This window comes from Hemiscyllium ocellatum, chromosome 5 (genome assembly GCF_020745735.1).
Source record: "Hemiscyllium ocellatum isolate sHemOce1 chromosome 5, sHemOce1.pat.X.cur, whole genome shotgun sequence".
NCBI classification, from domain to species: domain Eukaryota; kingdom Metazoa; phylum Chordata; class Chondrichthyes; order Orectolobiformes; family Hemiscylliidae; genus Hemiscyllium; species Hemiscyllium ocellatum.
In genome coordinates, this window is record NC_083405.1 from 86,257,748 (window position 1) to 86,275,101 (window position 17,354).

A 17,354-nucleotide genomic window follows, 5' to 3' on the forward strand; every position below is an offset into this window, starting at 1 on the left:
ACCATTGTGCTACTGAGACTTTATAAATCTCTGTTTAAGCCCCATTTGGAGTACTGTGTCCAGTTTTGGTCCCCACACCTCAGGAAGGACATACTGGCACTGGAACGTGTCCAGCGGAGCTTCACATGGATGATCCCTAGAATGGTTGGTCTAACATACGAGGAATGGCTGAGGATCCTGAAATTATATTCGTTGGCGTTTAGAAGATTGAGGGGAGACTTAATAGAAACTTACAAGATAATACATGGCTTGGAAAGGGTGGACGCTAGGAAATTGTTTCCGTTAGGCGAGGAGACTAGGACCCGTGGACACAGCATTAGAATTAGAGGGGGTCAATTCAGAACAGAAATGCAGAGACATTCCTTCAGCCAGAGAGTGGTGGGCCTGTGGAATTCATTGCCGCAGAATGCAGTGGAGGCTGGGATGCTGAATGTATTCAAGGCAGAGATTGATAGATTCTTGATGTCACGAGGAATTAAGGGCTACGGGAGAATGCTGGTAAGTGGAGTTGAAATGCCCATCAGCCATGATTGAATGGCGGAGTGGACTCGATGGGGCGAATGGTCTTTCTTCCACTCCTATGTCTTATAGTCAGACCAAAATGGTCGTTAGTTTAACTGTCTGTAAACATTCGGGGCGGTTGGAAAAAGTCTTGACTACGATAAGAGAAAATTATCCAGAGAAAAGTCAAGTCTGTGCCTCTATCGATAATAGACAGTGGAAGTTAAAATAATAAGCTAGTAAGAAGACTCACCAGAAAACTGCTAGAAGATCTGGGAAACCATGTTTTCTCTGGAGGTGCTTGAAAGTCAATCAGAAGAGAATTCCAGACACAAACCATCCGAATACCAAATATGAAAATGGAGACAAGATGATCCTTGAATATTTGTAAGATGGTTGTTGAGGGTAAAAAGATTGAATGCTATTTCTGATATTTGTAGTAAGACTATTTCAGCTATTTATGTAATATAAAACTTCCGTTGTTTTTTAAAACTTGTGTGGAGTAATTTTGTTCTCTTGTGAATTCTTTCAGTGACTGACCACCACAGCAAGCAAAGTAAAATAAAATTTGCGATCTGTCAAGTTAGGTTTCAGTTTAGGATCTGACTTATCATTGTGTTCTATCAGCTGAGACAATAATATTTCTTTGATACTGCATTTTAGAACTTTCCCTACATTGGATTTTCAGCTAGCTGGCCTATAATTCCCTGCTTTCTATCTCCTTGCATTTTGACATTTTCCAAAATGTTAGGACCTTATACAAAGTGACAGCCAACTTTAGTAATTTGTTCTTTTAAACAATTGGTTAGACTATATTTCTAGGTCTTAATACTCAAAACCATTTAGATGTTTTGGCTTTTAATATGTTTATTTGAAAGTTGAATGCTATTTTTAGTTTAAGACAAAGTATTGTCTCTAAATTCTAAGTATTATAATTCTTTATTTCAGAACTCCATGGGATAAGAAATCAATCTACTGTAGGTTTTCTGACGTTAATGGAGTCCTTACGCTATTGCAAGGTAAGGTAGATTAGAGTGCAGAAGTAATTTTGGCACGAATGAAAATTATTGCTTTTGTTTAAAGCTAACTTTTTTTAAGCACACAGCACCAATGAAATGCTGAATAATTACTTTATTAACTTCTGTCAGACCTGATCTAATAACTTTGTGTTGTTACCAATAAATCCAACCAGAAATCCAGACTGCGTTACATAGCAATCTTAACTTTTTGCTTTGGTGGTAAAATTAAATCCCTTCTTAAGAACACTTCATCTTTTTTTTTAAATGATTTAAGAACATTGTAATCTGCAAAGTCTCATTTAGATATCAACTTGTGTAAGACTTGCATTTAATTCAAAATATAAAAGCTGTTGAGGCAAAAATCATTCAAAAGCTCAACCATTGGAAAATTCTGGAATTTCCAATTCTTAAAACACCAGTTAAAAATTAAATTTTATACAGCAGTTTTTGTATTCGTTTAAGGAATGTGATTTTTGTTGGATGGGCCAGCATTTGTTGCCCATCAGTAATTGACCTGGGGAACATGAAGGTGAAAGCTTAGTGCTTGGCCTCTGTCCACTCAAGCAAACATTGTCTCCAACCTGCAACTTGACAATAGTCCGGCTGGCGTTGTTTCTCATCTCTAGGCAATGCAGGTTGATCAGTTTCCTGTTTGTTCTGTAGTTTAGTTCACATCAATAGAAATCTTCACTGATACATTGCAGCAAAGATGAAGAAGAGTGCTATTACAATGACATGGTATTGCTTGACCTTAATTTGTATATTCTGTGTTTGGATAAATGGGTGAAGATTTGGTTAAGCAGCAATTTACTTGTATTTCTAATCTGTATTTATTTCATACAAAGTAGAATCCACATTGACAAACCCAACACAGACTAGGTGACCATTTTTTGGAGCATCCCTGCTCTTTATTAACAATTGTCTTGACCTTCCAGCTGCTCACCTGTTTCAGTATACCATTTTGCCCTCATGATATTTCTGTCCTACGCTTTCTGTAGTTTTCCACCAAAGCCCAGAATATGCTGGCGGGACAGCACCTCATTTTCCACTTAGACACTTTATAGCCTTCAGGACTCCATGTTGATCTTACAACGGAGCACTGTCCTCCATTTTTATTCATCGCAATACTTTTGTTTGTGCAGATTTTCTGTCAGCGAAGATGACTGTGTTTTCTACTTTAATACCTACCGTTAACACTTATTCTTTATCGATATACCATGTGTACTAGATTAGCAGAGCCTTTATCTTTGCTCTGAGCACACTTGCCATCTGTTTGGTTTGCTGCTGTTCCCATTTTGTCAACTCATAAAAGCCACCAGTTTCCAACCCCCTTCTTGGTTTTGAAAAAGTCATATTGGATTTGAAACATTAATATTATTTGTTTCTTAACAGACACTGTCAGACTACTAGCGCTTGTTCTGCAGCACTCTGATTTGAATAGAACTCCTTTTTCACCTAATCTGTTGCTTCTCAGGTTGAAGTATATTCTGTATGTATTGTTTCTGGGTTAGGCTGAACCAAAGGTTTATTACTCAAATTATCAACAGTTTTATCCCATAGCATTATTTCAAATGAATTTTGAAAAGGCATTTGTAATAGTGGTTCAAAATAGTGCTCCCTCTTGGTTTTGGCCTGTATTCAAAAAGCTACCAATGGAGTGGGCCAGACCACTTTCTATAAATCTGGGGGGCTTTTTGTAATTTTCGAAAATCCAAGCAATTATTGTCCAGTGCCTGCTGATGGTTAAGAATGGGAGATGTTAATTTCCAACACCTAAGAGCATATGCGAAAAGCTTGAAATCATCCAGGATAAACAGTCAATATTTCCATCACCAAAAATAGTAGTGTATATCATCTACAAGACTACTACTAATGTCATGGCCTCTGTCACCTAGAAGAAACTACTTTGTATGTTATTTATTTGGATGACATGAAGCTTAAATTTCTTGCCTGGTTAATCATCATTAGAGGCACAGGAACATTCTCACATGCAAGTTCCCCTCCATGCCACACTCCATCCTGCCATTGATCTATCCTGCCATTCTTTCACTGTCATTTTGTTAAGATCCTGGATCTCCCTTCCCAGCAGCACTGGGTATGTACCGAACTCCCAGAGACTGCAGTAGTTCAAGAAAGTGACTTGATGCTTTCTTTTCCAGAACAATTAAGGATTGACAATAAGTACTGGCCTTGTCAGCAACACCCACATCCCATGTGTGAAGTTAAAAGAAAGGGATGGTCACTGACTATACCCTCACTCTTATGTAGTTGATTTTACATGACCAAGTTGTGTTTGGAGAGGCTGGTGAGAGAAGAGATTAAACACTGTTTTAGCATGTCTAGCCTCTTATCCCATGTGTTCGGAATTTAACTAGGAAGAAGAAATTAAGATAAAAACAGAAGAACAAGTACACTTAATACTTGCCCAGAGATTTGAGACCAATGGTGATGTCTGAAAAGTCATTGCAAAATTCAACATAGCCCACTTTGTCAGTTCTTTATGAACAGTCAGACTTGGATATTATAACACTCAAGTGTTCTGATGACCCCTACTCAGAACATGAGACCATGCATGGAACCAGGCAGGGAGCTAAAAAGAAAACAGTAATCATCAGATTGATTCTGCTGCTCATGTTTGTTTTGCAAAAGCTGGTACTAAGCTATGTTCTTTTACTTTCTCATTGGGGCAGTTGGAATTACTCTGGCATCTGTTTTTAGTTAGTGTTCGCCGGTTTTAATGGACACTGAATTTTTGAGATTGACTAACACCTCTGAATTTGTGTTCATTTTGGAAAGCATTAGCTCCATGATCTCCTTAATAATACTTTGTGTATGTTATTTATTTGGATGACATTAAGCTTAAATTACTTGCCTGGTTAATCTCAATTAACCTCTTGTAAAGACTACTTAGTATTGTAAATGGTGCGGTCATTGTTTCAACTTGGGTGTGTTGGTGCATTTAAACTGTCTTTTTGAATCTGTATTTGAATTTGTGTGACTTGCCCTCCAACTCTGAATTGCTTCATGGGCAAACTAATCAGATATAATTTAACTCTAATGTCTTATTGTTCTGATGAATAAGCATTATTTTAAATATTTTGTTGGGACAATCTCTTTTGAGTATTGGTGTAGTTTGGATTTTAATCTGAAATAAGTCCTGCTGTATGAAAACTTTCTTTTTTGGCTTTATCGTCATTCTGTTTAATTCATAAGAGTGAAAGTTTCAACCATAGCAGCCTGCATCTGAAATTGAATTTCCATGCAAATGGCAAGGTTCAGCATCAGTATGCAAGTAGCCTGGATTCTTCTGCTCTAATCTGAGTTTGTTGTGCTCTCCTAACAAGTTAGTGATTGATTCATCCATTGCTTTGAAAGATGGGTATTCAACAAAAAAATGCTGTTTGAACTCGATTGATATTTTCCCCTAAATCTGTCATTTGTCAATTATTGATTAAGTGTTGGAGCTGATTTCCTAGAAAGCTAGGAGTAGGAATACTATTTTATGAGCTGTTACATTGTTTTGGAACTTTGGAAGGGAGAAAAAGATCAAAACAATGGCACTTTAAAAAGGAAGAAGAGAGATAAAGGAAGTGACCACATGGGAAGTGGATCAACTGGAGCAATCAACCTGCACACCTGTCTGACCCAGCAGTAACCTGCACAGCTAAGGGACTTTGCTGTTTGGTTTCAAGAATGCTTTAGCAGTTTATAAATCATGAGGGGCAATGATAGGGTGAATAGCCAAAGTCTTCCCTGGGATAGGGGACTCTAAAATGAAAGGGTGTAGGTTTAAGGTGAGAGGGGAAAAACTTACAAGGAATTTAAAAGGGCAACTTTTTCACGCAAAGGGTGGTGTGTGTATGGAATGAGCTGCCAGAGGAAGTGGTGTCAGACCAGTACGTAACAACAACTAAAAGGCATCTGGACAGGTATATGAATAGAAAGGTTTTAGAGGTATGTGGGCCAAATGCTAGCAAATGGGACTAGATTTATTTAGAATATCTGATCGCAGATGAGTTTGACCAAAGGGTCTGTTTCTGTGCTGTACTGCTCTATGACTCTCAGAGCAGGAGTAGGTAAAGACAGTAATGAGTATTATACAGCCATAAAAAGAGAGTAAACATGTGAAAAGTTTAAAAATTGTAATGCTAGTAAGAAATTGAGAAGTACTAGAGATTGAAGGGAGAAGCTGGAGAGGATGCCAGTTAGGGTAATGTTATCTCCACAGCTTTATTTCCGATGTAGCTGTTGATGACCATTTGACTTACCATGTCACACCACAGCACCAATCCATCCACCCTGAAAAAAATAGTAAATGATATAACAAAAAATAAAACAGCTAACAAGAAAGCGGTTGAAAACAGGACAGATGAAGGGAAAAACCAACCAGATGGCACAGACCAATAACTGCATTCTCAGACTTGTCGTGTTCAATGATATGGGTGATCAATTAATTGCTGAAAATGTGTTGCTGGTTAAAGCACAGCAGGTTAGGCAGCATTCAAGGAACAGGAAATTCGACGTTCCGGGCCAGAGCCCTTCATCAGGAATGGATGAAGGGCTCTGGCCCGAAACGTCGAATTTCCTGTTCCTTGGATGCTGCCTAATCTGCTGTGCTTTAACCAGTAACACATTTTCAGCTCTGATCTCCAGCATCTGCAGTCCTCACTTTATACTCGATCAATTAATTGCGTAAAGTTTGTTATGGTGGGATTAGCGGCAAACTTCTCTATCTTTGTCAGATGCAATTGTTCCTGCAGGTACTCGTTAAACATTTTACGTTTTAATGACTTCTGAACATTGGAAATGTTTTTCTACTGAAAATTCATTTGAAAAGATTTAACTGTATAATAGAACTGACATTGCATTTATTGTCACATTCAACAATTAGGAATGGGCTCTGTTCTTGACGGTTGGTGTTGTTGACTTATAACTATTTGCAGCCAATGTAAAGTGCCAGGTAACTTAAGCTGTAAAAAGGTTGAATATGCAGCTGCTATATCTCGGTATAAGTCCTTTATAGCGTTTAATGGACTTTTGCATGCTTTTAACATTTTGTGATTCAATTTTAGGTTGGAGCATACCTGAAGTCTCCTAAATTTCCAGTTTGGATACTTGGCAGTGAAACACATCTAACTGTATTCTTCGCAAAGGTAACTTTCACTGTTCTGATTCGAGAAATGCTGCTTTCCCTGAAGTCTCACATTTTACATGTCCTTCTTTCATAATTTTGCTTATCTGTGAATTAAATTGAATTTATTGTCATGTACCGAGGCACAGTGAAAAGCTTTGTCTTGCAAGCAATACAGGCAGATCACATAGTTAAGTAGCATAGATAAGTAAATAATAGGAAAGCAGTGACAAAAACAAAAACACAGGTACAGGCGAATGTTAAAAGTTTGAGAGTCCATTCAGTATTCTAACAACAGGGTAGAAACTGTCTTTGAAACCAGCTGGTACGTGTGTTCAGGCTTTTATACCTTCTCCCTGATAGAGGTTGTAGAAAAACATTGCCAGGATGGGATGGATCTTTGAGAATGCTGGTGGCCTTTGCTTGACAGCAGGCCTGGTAGATGGATTCTATAGATGGGAGGTTGGTCTTTGATTGCCTAGGCCGAGTTCACCACTCTCTGTAACTGTCTCTAATCTTGAATGGTACAGTTGCCATACCAGGTAGTGATACATCCAGACAGAATGCTGTCGATGATGCACCTGTAAACGTTGGCAAGGGTATTCGCTGTCATGCCAAATTTCCTCAGCGGCCTGAGGAAGAGGAGACATTGAGTTTTTTCTAACCAGTGCATCCACATGAGTCCAAGAAAATTGTAGTCTCTTTCGTCACCATCTGAGATACGGCCAACAATGGTGGTGTCATCAGCGAACTTGTAAGTGGTGTTAGTCTGGTATTTGGCAATGCAGTCATGGGTATACAGCAAGTGCAATAGGGGAATGAGTGCACAACCCTCGGGGCTCCAATGTTGAATGTTACTGAGGGTGAAATAATGTTCCCAGTCTTCACTGATTGTGGCCTCTGGGTTATGAAACTGAGCATCCAGTTGCAGAGAGTGGGTCTTAGCAGAGATCACTAAGTTTATTAATCAGTCTCAAGGGGATAAGTGTTGAAGGCTGAACTGTAGTCAATGAGTAGGATTTTTATGTAGCTGTTCTTGGTGTTAAGATGTTCTGGGGAGAAGTGAAGGGCAAGTGATATGGCATCTGTTGGTCCGATAGGCAAATTGGAGTGGGTCAAGAGTAGTGGGGAGGCTGGAGTACATTAATGCCATGACCAGCCTTTCAAAGCACTTCATTACCAAAGAAGTTAGGGCCACTGGGCAGTAGTCATTGAGACATGCTGCATGACCCTTCTTAGGCACAGCGATGATGTTGGCCCTCTTGAAACAGGCAGGGACAGTGGCCTGCTGCAGGGAGAGGTTGAAGATGCCCAAGAAGACCTCTGCCAGTTGACCTGCGCGTGCTCTGAGTGCACGGCCTGGTACTCCATCTAGTCCCATCACTTTCCTTGGATTCACACAAAGAAAACTGATCCGACCTCTGATGCAGTGACTGTTGGGTTATGCTTGTCAGTGCTTGTCAGTACTTGTCAGAATGGGTGTCACCTCTCTGCCGCAAGTCTGCTCAAAGCAAGCACAGAATGCGTTGAGATGGTGTGGGAAGGATGTTCATCGTCTGCTATCTTGCACCATCTCTTTTTAGAACCTGTGATGTAATTCAGTTCTTGCCATAGTCGACAGTTGTCTGTCTGGGTCTCGAGTTTGGATCGGTATTGGTCCTTGGCTGTCTTAATGTCTCTGTGAAGGTCATACTTGGATTCCTTATATTTGAGTGGGTCTCGTGACCTGACGGCCTCATGCCTGGTTTTAGCAGGTTCTGTATATCCTGATTCATCCAGGGTTTCCTGTTGAGGAACACCCAGATTGACTTCCTTGGTATGCAGTCCTCCACACACTTGCTGATTAAATTCTGTGACGGCGGTAGTGTATTCATCCAAGGTACCAGCGGACTTCTGAACATGGCCCCAATCAGCCTATTCCAAACAGCACTGGAGTTGATCCTCTGCCTTCTCCAACCAACACTGAACCTGCATCCGTTGTGCAAAGTAGGTGTACCTTTTTCCACCCACTGCAAACCTAATCTTAGCCTACGAACAGTTTTAAAGATAAAAATAAAAATGAAAAAATTATGGAATAGAAAATGCATGTGTCTCATACTGTGCATGTGAAGTGTGTGTGTGGATTGTTGTTTGCAAAATTCATCATTTAGAAGGTTTTGAGGAATGTAACAACTGTAAATGGTTGGACTTTACTAGCTCATTTTTGAATTAAAGGGAAACAACTCCTTTGAAAAATTATACTCCAAATACTTTGAGCACAGTTTTATTTTTTTCTTGATACATTATCTGTAATAAAACATTTACAACAGTGGATGTTGGGAAGGAAGTATGAATAGCTAAGCAAATTATTTTTGTAGTTTATTTTCTCATGATGTCTCTGAAAAGAATAAACATTGAAGTATGCCATCTTGGGAACATCACCATAAGCAGAAACTAGGATTTTTCTTTACAGAAGCATTTCCACTTTTTATCTTTTATTGGACATGGCTGATATGATTGTACTGAATTACCATAACTTCTTTAGAGAAGGTATTGATGATCTACCGTTCTGAATTGTTGCTTCCCCATGTCATTTGATAAGAAATTTCAGGATTCTAATCCACCAGTGACAAGTTAGTATATGTCCAAGTGTTATGAAGTTGTAGGTGTGTAGTTTACCTTGAGAGAGTTTGCAGGCAAGTGTCATGTGACTCACTCGCAGTCAGTGTGTGCTGGAAAATTGAAAGCTATAACATTGTTGCAATCTAGATACCTGAATTGTTTTTACAGCAGTTTGATTTAGCCAATCAGTTTAAATTATGCCCTAAGATACTAAAACCCAATTGAATTTGAATTTTGCTGTTTTGACAACATCGAATCAATTAGGCAATTGATGTATGGGGTATAAAAAGCAGACATTTTGGACAGTTAGCCAGAAACATCACCATCTGTCATTTGAAAGACTGCTATTCAGCACATTCTTCAAAGGTACCTTTTTGTGTGTGAAGCATCTTTGCAGTGGAAGACTGAAGACGATCCAGGGAGATCTACAAACTGAGGAAGATCAACAACCAGCCATTGTCTGGTTTTGAAAATGGAATTGCTGTAAATTCAATAGGGGCTTTATTGGCTCAGTTCATTATCATAGAGTGGCAGATAGATAATAGATCTTTGAGAAAGGAGGCTTGTGTTGTAAATAGTTGTTTAATGTTTATTTTAAAGTTAAAGAATAAAATTGTTTTTTTTTTCTTTAAATAATGGAACGTAGGTGGTTCTCTGTCTTTATACATTAACAGATTACGAGGCAAGGTGAACTTGTGTGTTTGGTTTAATTCGCAGAAGGGTTTACTGCCGTGTCAGAATACCAAGTCAGAATGATGCATGACTTGGGAGGGAAACTTGCACAGCTGGTTTCTGAAATATTGCTCCTGTTCATTTTGAAGGTTGCAATCATTTGGGCTGTGCAATCATTGAGGGGAGGGGGATCTTAAAACCGCATAGTCTCAGTCTTATTAGCAGGTGGGCACGCTTACCCCGCTTCCTCGCAGGTTTCTTACATTTGAGTGGAATGGTGGAGTGGATTGTTACTGCTTCCAGTTAAGTGATCCTACCTGTGAAGCAGGTAGATTGCAGTTTAGTGTATTTTTGCAAGGGTCTGCTTAGGATCCAGTGTAGCAAGTATTTGACTGTGTAGTTATTTTACCGAAGGGAGTGTGCTTTTGGCCCAGTAGAGAAGTTCTTGGTTTCAGTTGCTGCTAATTTGTTGCTTCGGGTCCAGCCATGTTTTTTGCAGAGGTGTTTGAGCTGCTTTCCAAGGTATGTTCTAACAGATTTCATGTCAGGCAGGCTCTTCTGGGGTCAGGAGCGTTTCATGTCAGTTCTCCTTCCTGGGGCGGGTTTCTCGGGTTCCTCCATTTTCTGGCAGGCCCCAAGCCTGGGGCTCTCATAAGCTGCCTCCAGCTGGCCTGGCCTCCATCCGGAGTGGTCGGATGGGTCGTAGGCACCACATGGTCTGCTGCCTTCATCCAGTAAGCTGGCTTTGAGGATCGGAGGAACTTCAAACTTGCGTTTAAATGAAACAGTTATTAGTAATGTTTAGAAGTATGCTACTAAGTTTAAAGAGTGTAGAATGATTGTAGGAAATAGGAAACTCCAATCTGGACACAGGAGCTCGCAAGGAGTCAACAGTAGCTGGCACCATCTTGTTAGACGCCTGATATGACTTGTTTCCTGAACTGCCCAAAATTGAAAGTAAGACTGAAAATGTTATTCTCTAAGCTATGGGTATTTCCTTTAAGCTTTAAAAAAAAGTTCAGAAATATCTAACGGAATCTTTGAGGCACAGTTGTTTACCTTGCTAAAAAAAATGTTTCTGTAATCATGACATTCCAGTTAATTATTAATTCCTTCGGACATACAGAAAAACCCATACATCACAATTTCAAAATCCATAAACATAATACTATGTAGAATAGATACATGGATAAATGTCACTGTGTTCGCCACACCAGTAACTTGGCTCAGATTAGTTTACAGGGAGCTCCTGATTGCTTGTCTGCTATTCTGGGTGCTCATTGATACACGAGTTCTTAATCATTCTCAAGTGCCCTCTGAAATTGCAAAGAAAGCTGCAAGCAGAACCTCCAGAGTCCATGGGTGGCACCTTCCAACCTGTGAACATTTCCAATATTTTTTGGGGTATACCTACACCAAAACATTCAAGGCGGCAGCTCACCTCTACCTTCTCAAGGGTATTTCCAATTTCCATTTCACTGCTATTAAAACAATGAAGTTATAGTATAAAGTATTTGCAATGTAAAGACATGATTTTGTCTGCAGAATGTGTAGTGGTTGCTCTGACTGTTGCTGTCATGGATAGACGCACTTACAACAGGTAATGGTCAATGTGGAGTAGCAATGATTCATCAGTTATATTGGTGTAATACTTGATAATGAATAGAAAACTTTCTGATGCATGACAAAAGCAGAAATTGCTAGAGGAGCTCAGACCTAGCAGCATCTGTGGAGACAAAGCAGAGTTCACGTTTCAAGTCCAATTAACCTTCAGAACTTGAGATTCCTTGTCCATGTTTGAGCTGACGCCAAGACATTATATGCAGTCTGTGTTATCGTTGAGGACTCTCAGTGCAGCAACTCCTTGACTGTATATCATTGGTAGGTCTGTCCTGCAGGTGTGCCCAGGCATGGTGACAGTTGTGCCTTGGAAATTTTTGGAGAGGTATTATTTAGAGTATGATTACATCAGGCTGTTACTTGACTAGTCTGTGGATCAGGCGAAAGTGAATAATGCAGATGCTGGAGATGAGAGTCGAGAGTGTGGTGTTGGAAAAGCACAGCTGGTCAGGCAGCATCCGAGGAGCAGGAAAATCTACATTTCGGGCATTACTGATCAAGGACTTTTGCCCGAAATGTCGAATTTCCTGCTGCTCGGATGCTGCCTGATCTACTGTACTTTTCCAGTACCCCACTCTAGTATGTGGATCAGTTCTCCCAATTTTGGCACATGCCCAGATATTTGTAATGAAGACATCACATGGTCTAAAGGATATGTTTTACCTTTTTGTATTGTAGTTTCTGTGCCTAAATTGATGTCAGGTGGTCTGCCCAGTTCTTTTAGAATTTGTACTGATTTATTTTTTTCATTCTTAGAATGTCGACTGCGCCAGCATTTATTGCCCATCCCTAAATGCCCTTGAGAAGGTAGAGGTGAGCTGCCATCTTGAACGTTTTGGTGTAGGTATACCCCAAAAAATATTGGGCATGTTCACAGGTTGGAAGGTGCCATCCATGGACTCTTGAGGTTCTGCTTGCAGCTGTCTGTGTAATTTCGGAGGGCACTTGAGAGTCAGCACATTTCTGGGGTTCTGGAACATGAATAAATCCTAAAGGCTATAAGTAAACCAGATGGAGTTTTGCTATCACCTGTAATTATGTGTTCATATTTAAAATGGCCTTTTAGTTACAGATTTTGAATTCACTATCTGCCATGATGAGAATCTAATCCATTACTGTGAATGTTACCCGAGAGTACTGGATTATTAGACCAATGACATTACCATTACGCTGTCTTATCTTACTCTATCAGTGAGTCTGATTGAATTCAATCGTTTTTCTGGTCCATTTAGAAAACAAAAGGAAGCTGATATACTTAGGTGTAACCATGTTGAAACTTACAGTATCTTTTGGGGAAAGAAACCCACTGATTTGGCTAGTTTGGACCATGTGATTCCAATCCCCATCAAAGCACACTTACACCTGAATTCACTCAACAAGCCAACTAAGTATATTAAACTCCAGGTGATAACAGCCTGCCACCCCACATAAGGCAACCAAAGATGGGGAGTAAATGCAAATGAGAGGGTTTTAAGTAGTGTCCACATCCTAAGGATGAAACAGTAAAATTTGGGGTTATATATTGTCGTGACCAGACAGGGTGAAGAGAAATGCCAAAGAAAACTGTATTGTCTTATCTATTCATATTTAACTTGTTTCTTTTAAAAATTGACAACCTTGCCAGAATCCTAAAATGGCTGACATTGATCACATGATCTTTTTAAAATGTTCTGAATCCCTGTATTGTATGAACATTTCAGCTAAATCTAAAAGGTCTAGGTTTGGTGATGGAGCTGTCTGCTTCCAACCAGCTCTGAAACAAAACATCAAGGCTTATTATGATCAAATAGATAATGCTTTTACAGTTACCTCATCATCTCTCAAAAAAAACTGATGTGTTAAATATATCAAACTTAGCTTAATTACCTTGCAATTAGCCCACATAAATCCTGAAGTATGTATCTTTCTAATGTAATCAGAATCTGAGCTTGTAAAATTGTTTAAGCATACGATTCTTATACCTACCTTTGAGAAAGACGTCCTGGGTTCAAGTCCCACCTATACCAGAGATGTGTCATAACATCTCTGGATGGGTTGATTTAAAATTATCTACAATTCTGGGATTTGAAATCAGTTGCTGCTGACCTCCATAGGGAGTGCAAGACTCCAGGTTGAGTTGGCAGCCTGCCTTTGGCCCTCCATCTGTCTTCAGTTGCTGGCTGGAAAGGAGCCTTTTTAAGAAGGAAAAGCTACTGGACTGAGTTCACTAGGGAAGCAATAATTGGACAGTGATCTCTGGGAAGTTCTAACTCACATTAACATTTTTTAAACTCTGGTTTTACCAAACTTATGATTTATAACTTATCTTCTTTCCTGTTCTTAATTTAAAATGTTTTGTTAATAAACAATATTTCACCTTTAATTTGTTAGCTGTATATTTATTTCAAATATTTGGATCTCAATACCTAGGCTTTATGGAAGATTGTTTGCCTGACTTCAGTAAGGAATGGGGAGAAAAAGGGAAACCAACAATACCTTGCTGTCTCAGGCTTAAAATGTGGAAAAGCAATCATAATTTCCCTTTTTGCCTCTGAGTGTGTAATAAATTCTGGATGGCTTTGCGGAATGTGTTCAATTTCTTGCTTGGAGTTCTGATGGAACCCAATTTGAATATGACATGTTATATTTTCTACATGATGTTTTGTGGCTTAATTAGGGTTTCAGAAAGTTTTGAAATGTGTGGTTAAGATTTCCTTTTCAATCCAGTTGATGCGACCTTGTTTTTGGTGCAGATCCTATTGTCACAGAGTAATATATATACTAAGCATTTATGCCCACCTGTAGTAATGATGGCTAATTGATAAACTAACTGAAGGAGGAGAGTCCACACTTTCCTATCTCCCGTGTTGGAGAAGCCCAACAATTAGAAGCAGAAATCGAGGCTGTAGTGTTTACAACCATCAACAGTCAGAAATGCCAAGTAGGCGATCTATCTTGACTTCCCCAGCAGAGTGGATGCCTGACTTCAGTTAATTCAGTTTATTTCACATAATAGAAGTATTGAGTGAAGGCACTGCATACCACAAAGACTTTAGGCCCTGGCAAAATTCCAGCAAAGGCACTGAAAACATGCTCCAGAATGAGCCCTGCACCCTAGTGAAATTGTTCTAATACAGCTGTAATGGAAAATGGTTTGTCTTGTCCAGAAAAAGCAGGACAAATCTAACCCAGACAGTTACCTACCTATCGGCCTAATCTAGATTATCACCAAAGTGAAGGAAAGTCAGTAGCACAGTCAAGCAGTCATTCGTGTTCCAGCAGAGCCTGTATACTCCTGACCTCATCACAGCTTTGATCCAAACATGGACAAAAAAGCTGAACTTCAGAGGTGAGGTGAGATTAACTGCCCTTTACATCAAGACAGCATTTGACAGAGTATGGCATCAAGGGCCCCTAATAAAACTGGAATCACTGCTAATCAAGGGAACAATTCTGTACTAGTTGAAGTCATGCCTTATGCAAAGAATGATGCTTGTGGTTGTTGCAGCTTCCCATCTGAGCCCCAAGATATCACTGCAGAAGTTCCTCAGGATAGTGACTTAATACCCAATCATCTACAACTGCTTCTTCGCTGTGTCTCCCACTGTCATTACACCAAAAGTAGGAATGTGTATCAAAGATTAGCATTTGTAATTCTTCAGGTACTGAACCATCCTTTTCCTTACACAGCGAGACCTAAATAATGTTCAGGCTTGCCCTGGCAAGTAGCAGTGAAGCCCATAATGCACAAGGGTCAAGAAATGACTGTCTCCACCATGGGCAAATCTAATAATCTCCTTTTGACATTCAATACATTACTATTACTCAATTCCAATTATCCACATCAGTGATTTACCAATGACCTGAAACTGAACTAGACCAATCTGACTCAGTGTTTAGCACTGTTGCCTCACAGCGCCAGGGACCCAGGTTTAATTCCAGCCTTAGGTGACTATGGAATTTATGCATTCTCCTAGTGACTGTATGGGTTTCTTCTGGCTGCTCCTGTTTCCTCCCACAATCCAAAGATTGCCTTCACTCAATACTTTATATTATGTGAAATAAATTGAATTAACTGCAGGTTGGGTGAATTGGCCATGCTAAATTACCTGTAGTGTTTAGGGATCTGTAGGCTAGATGCATTAGTCAGGGATAAATGTATAATAATAGGATAGGGAAATAGGTTTGGGTGGGATATGGCCTTTTGGGTCGAAGGGCCTGTCTCCGTACTGTTGGAATTTTATGATAACTGTGGCTACAAAAGCAAGTAAGAGGCTAGGAATTCTGCAGCGATTAATGTCCCTCCTTACTCCCCAAAGCCATGCAATATTCAAGTCAGTCGGGTAATGGAATATTCTCCACTTGTCTGGATACTTCACAGTTACAATAACTCTGAAGAAGCTCAACACCGTTCAGGCCAAAGTAGCCCATTTGATTGGTAAGCCATTCACAATTTTCAACATTTATTTCCTCCAACACTGACACAGCGGTGTGTGCCGTCTTCAGATGCAGTACATCTTAACCAGTTCTCCTTCAATAATAACTTTTAAACATTCAGCCTGTGCAACCTAGAAGGACAAGGGCAGCAGATACATGAGAACATCACCTACATATTTCCCTCCAACCCACCTAACATCCTGCCTTGGAATAGTACTGCATTTCTTTGTCACTTGATCAAAACTCTGCAATGCCTTTATAGTATTGTGGCTGTATATATCCCCCATTGACTGTAGTTGTTCAACAAGGCAGCTCACCACCGTCCTTTCAAGGACAAATAAGGATGGGGAATAAATACTGGCTTAGCTAGTGATGTCTATATTGTTAGAATATTAATTACTGAGAAAAATAAGAATGGCACATGTCTTTTTTGAAAAATATATACTATGTGATTAAACTACATTTGTATCTTGGAGAATGAAACATGAATATTCCATGGTCTATGCAGTATTTGTATAAGAAGTGTCCAAATTTGAAAGTTAAGTTTATTTCTGAAAGATTACTTGCAGTAAAAGTGGTTTTTCAATGAGCAATCTGTTACCTAATCTGAACATGTTAAATGGTCAGAATCTAATCTCAATAGGTTCTGAAAGAAGACAAAGAATCAATTGTAATCTCACCCATTTTTATGCATATTGCTATTGTAAATTATTTTTAAATTATAACTGTTTAGGTTAGAAACACATAATCTAAGTCACCATGAACTGAACAAACTAGTGACATTTTGGAGTAGTCTCCAGCATGTCTAAGGTGCCCAATAGCCTTTTGTTATTATAAGGCAAAGACATGCTGTCACAGCTGTTCCATCAGATAAAATTAATGACAGTGCTGACAGAGATGAAACCAATCTGTAGTATCAAGTTTCTCTCTCCACAATTGCATTGAGTAATCTCCTCAAGTAGGTTTTTGATGTTGGTGAGAATTAATGAGTTTTACATCCCTACCTTGTCACAGCTGATGGTTAAAGGTTCTTTCTCCTCTAAAGAAGTCTCACCTTTGACCTCAATGGGATTGCACTAGGTTGATTTTAAGGTAATGCCAGTTGGAGAAACACACCAGCGCGCAGAACATTTTTAAGGCAGCTTTCTGCATCAATTCATTGCTGTCTGCCATAAGTTAATAATTTTGCAGCAAGGATATTTTCTGAGAATGTTGGTTACTGGGAATAAAAATATGAATGGATTTACATGTGGCAGATGCTTTCTGTTTTACTTTTATCTAATAAGGCATTTTATTAGGGGTAATCTGTAGATTTTATTCTTATTAATGGTATGGAGCACTCCAATTACGATGGTTTATTTTAACCCAACAATTAATCTATTGTTTATGACAGT

At 39.3% G+C, this 17,354-nt stretch overlaps 1 protein-coding gene across 1 annotated transcript in view; it reads left to right on the forward strand.

The window, feature by feature from the left end:
* mindy3 (MINDY lysine 48 deubiquitinase 3) overlaps positions 1-17,354 on the forward strand; it is a 134,171-nt gene that overhangs the window by 38,469 nt on the left and 78,348 nt on the right. The window contains exons 9-10 of the mRNA XM_060824940.1: positions 1,450-1,520; positions 6,593-6,673. Coding sequence (XP_060680923.1) covers positions 1,450-1,520; positions 6,593-6,673 — 152 coding nt within the window. The remainder of the gene's footprint in view (positions 1-1,449; positions 1,521-6,592; positions 6,674-17,354) is intronic.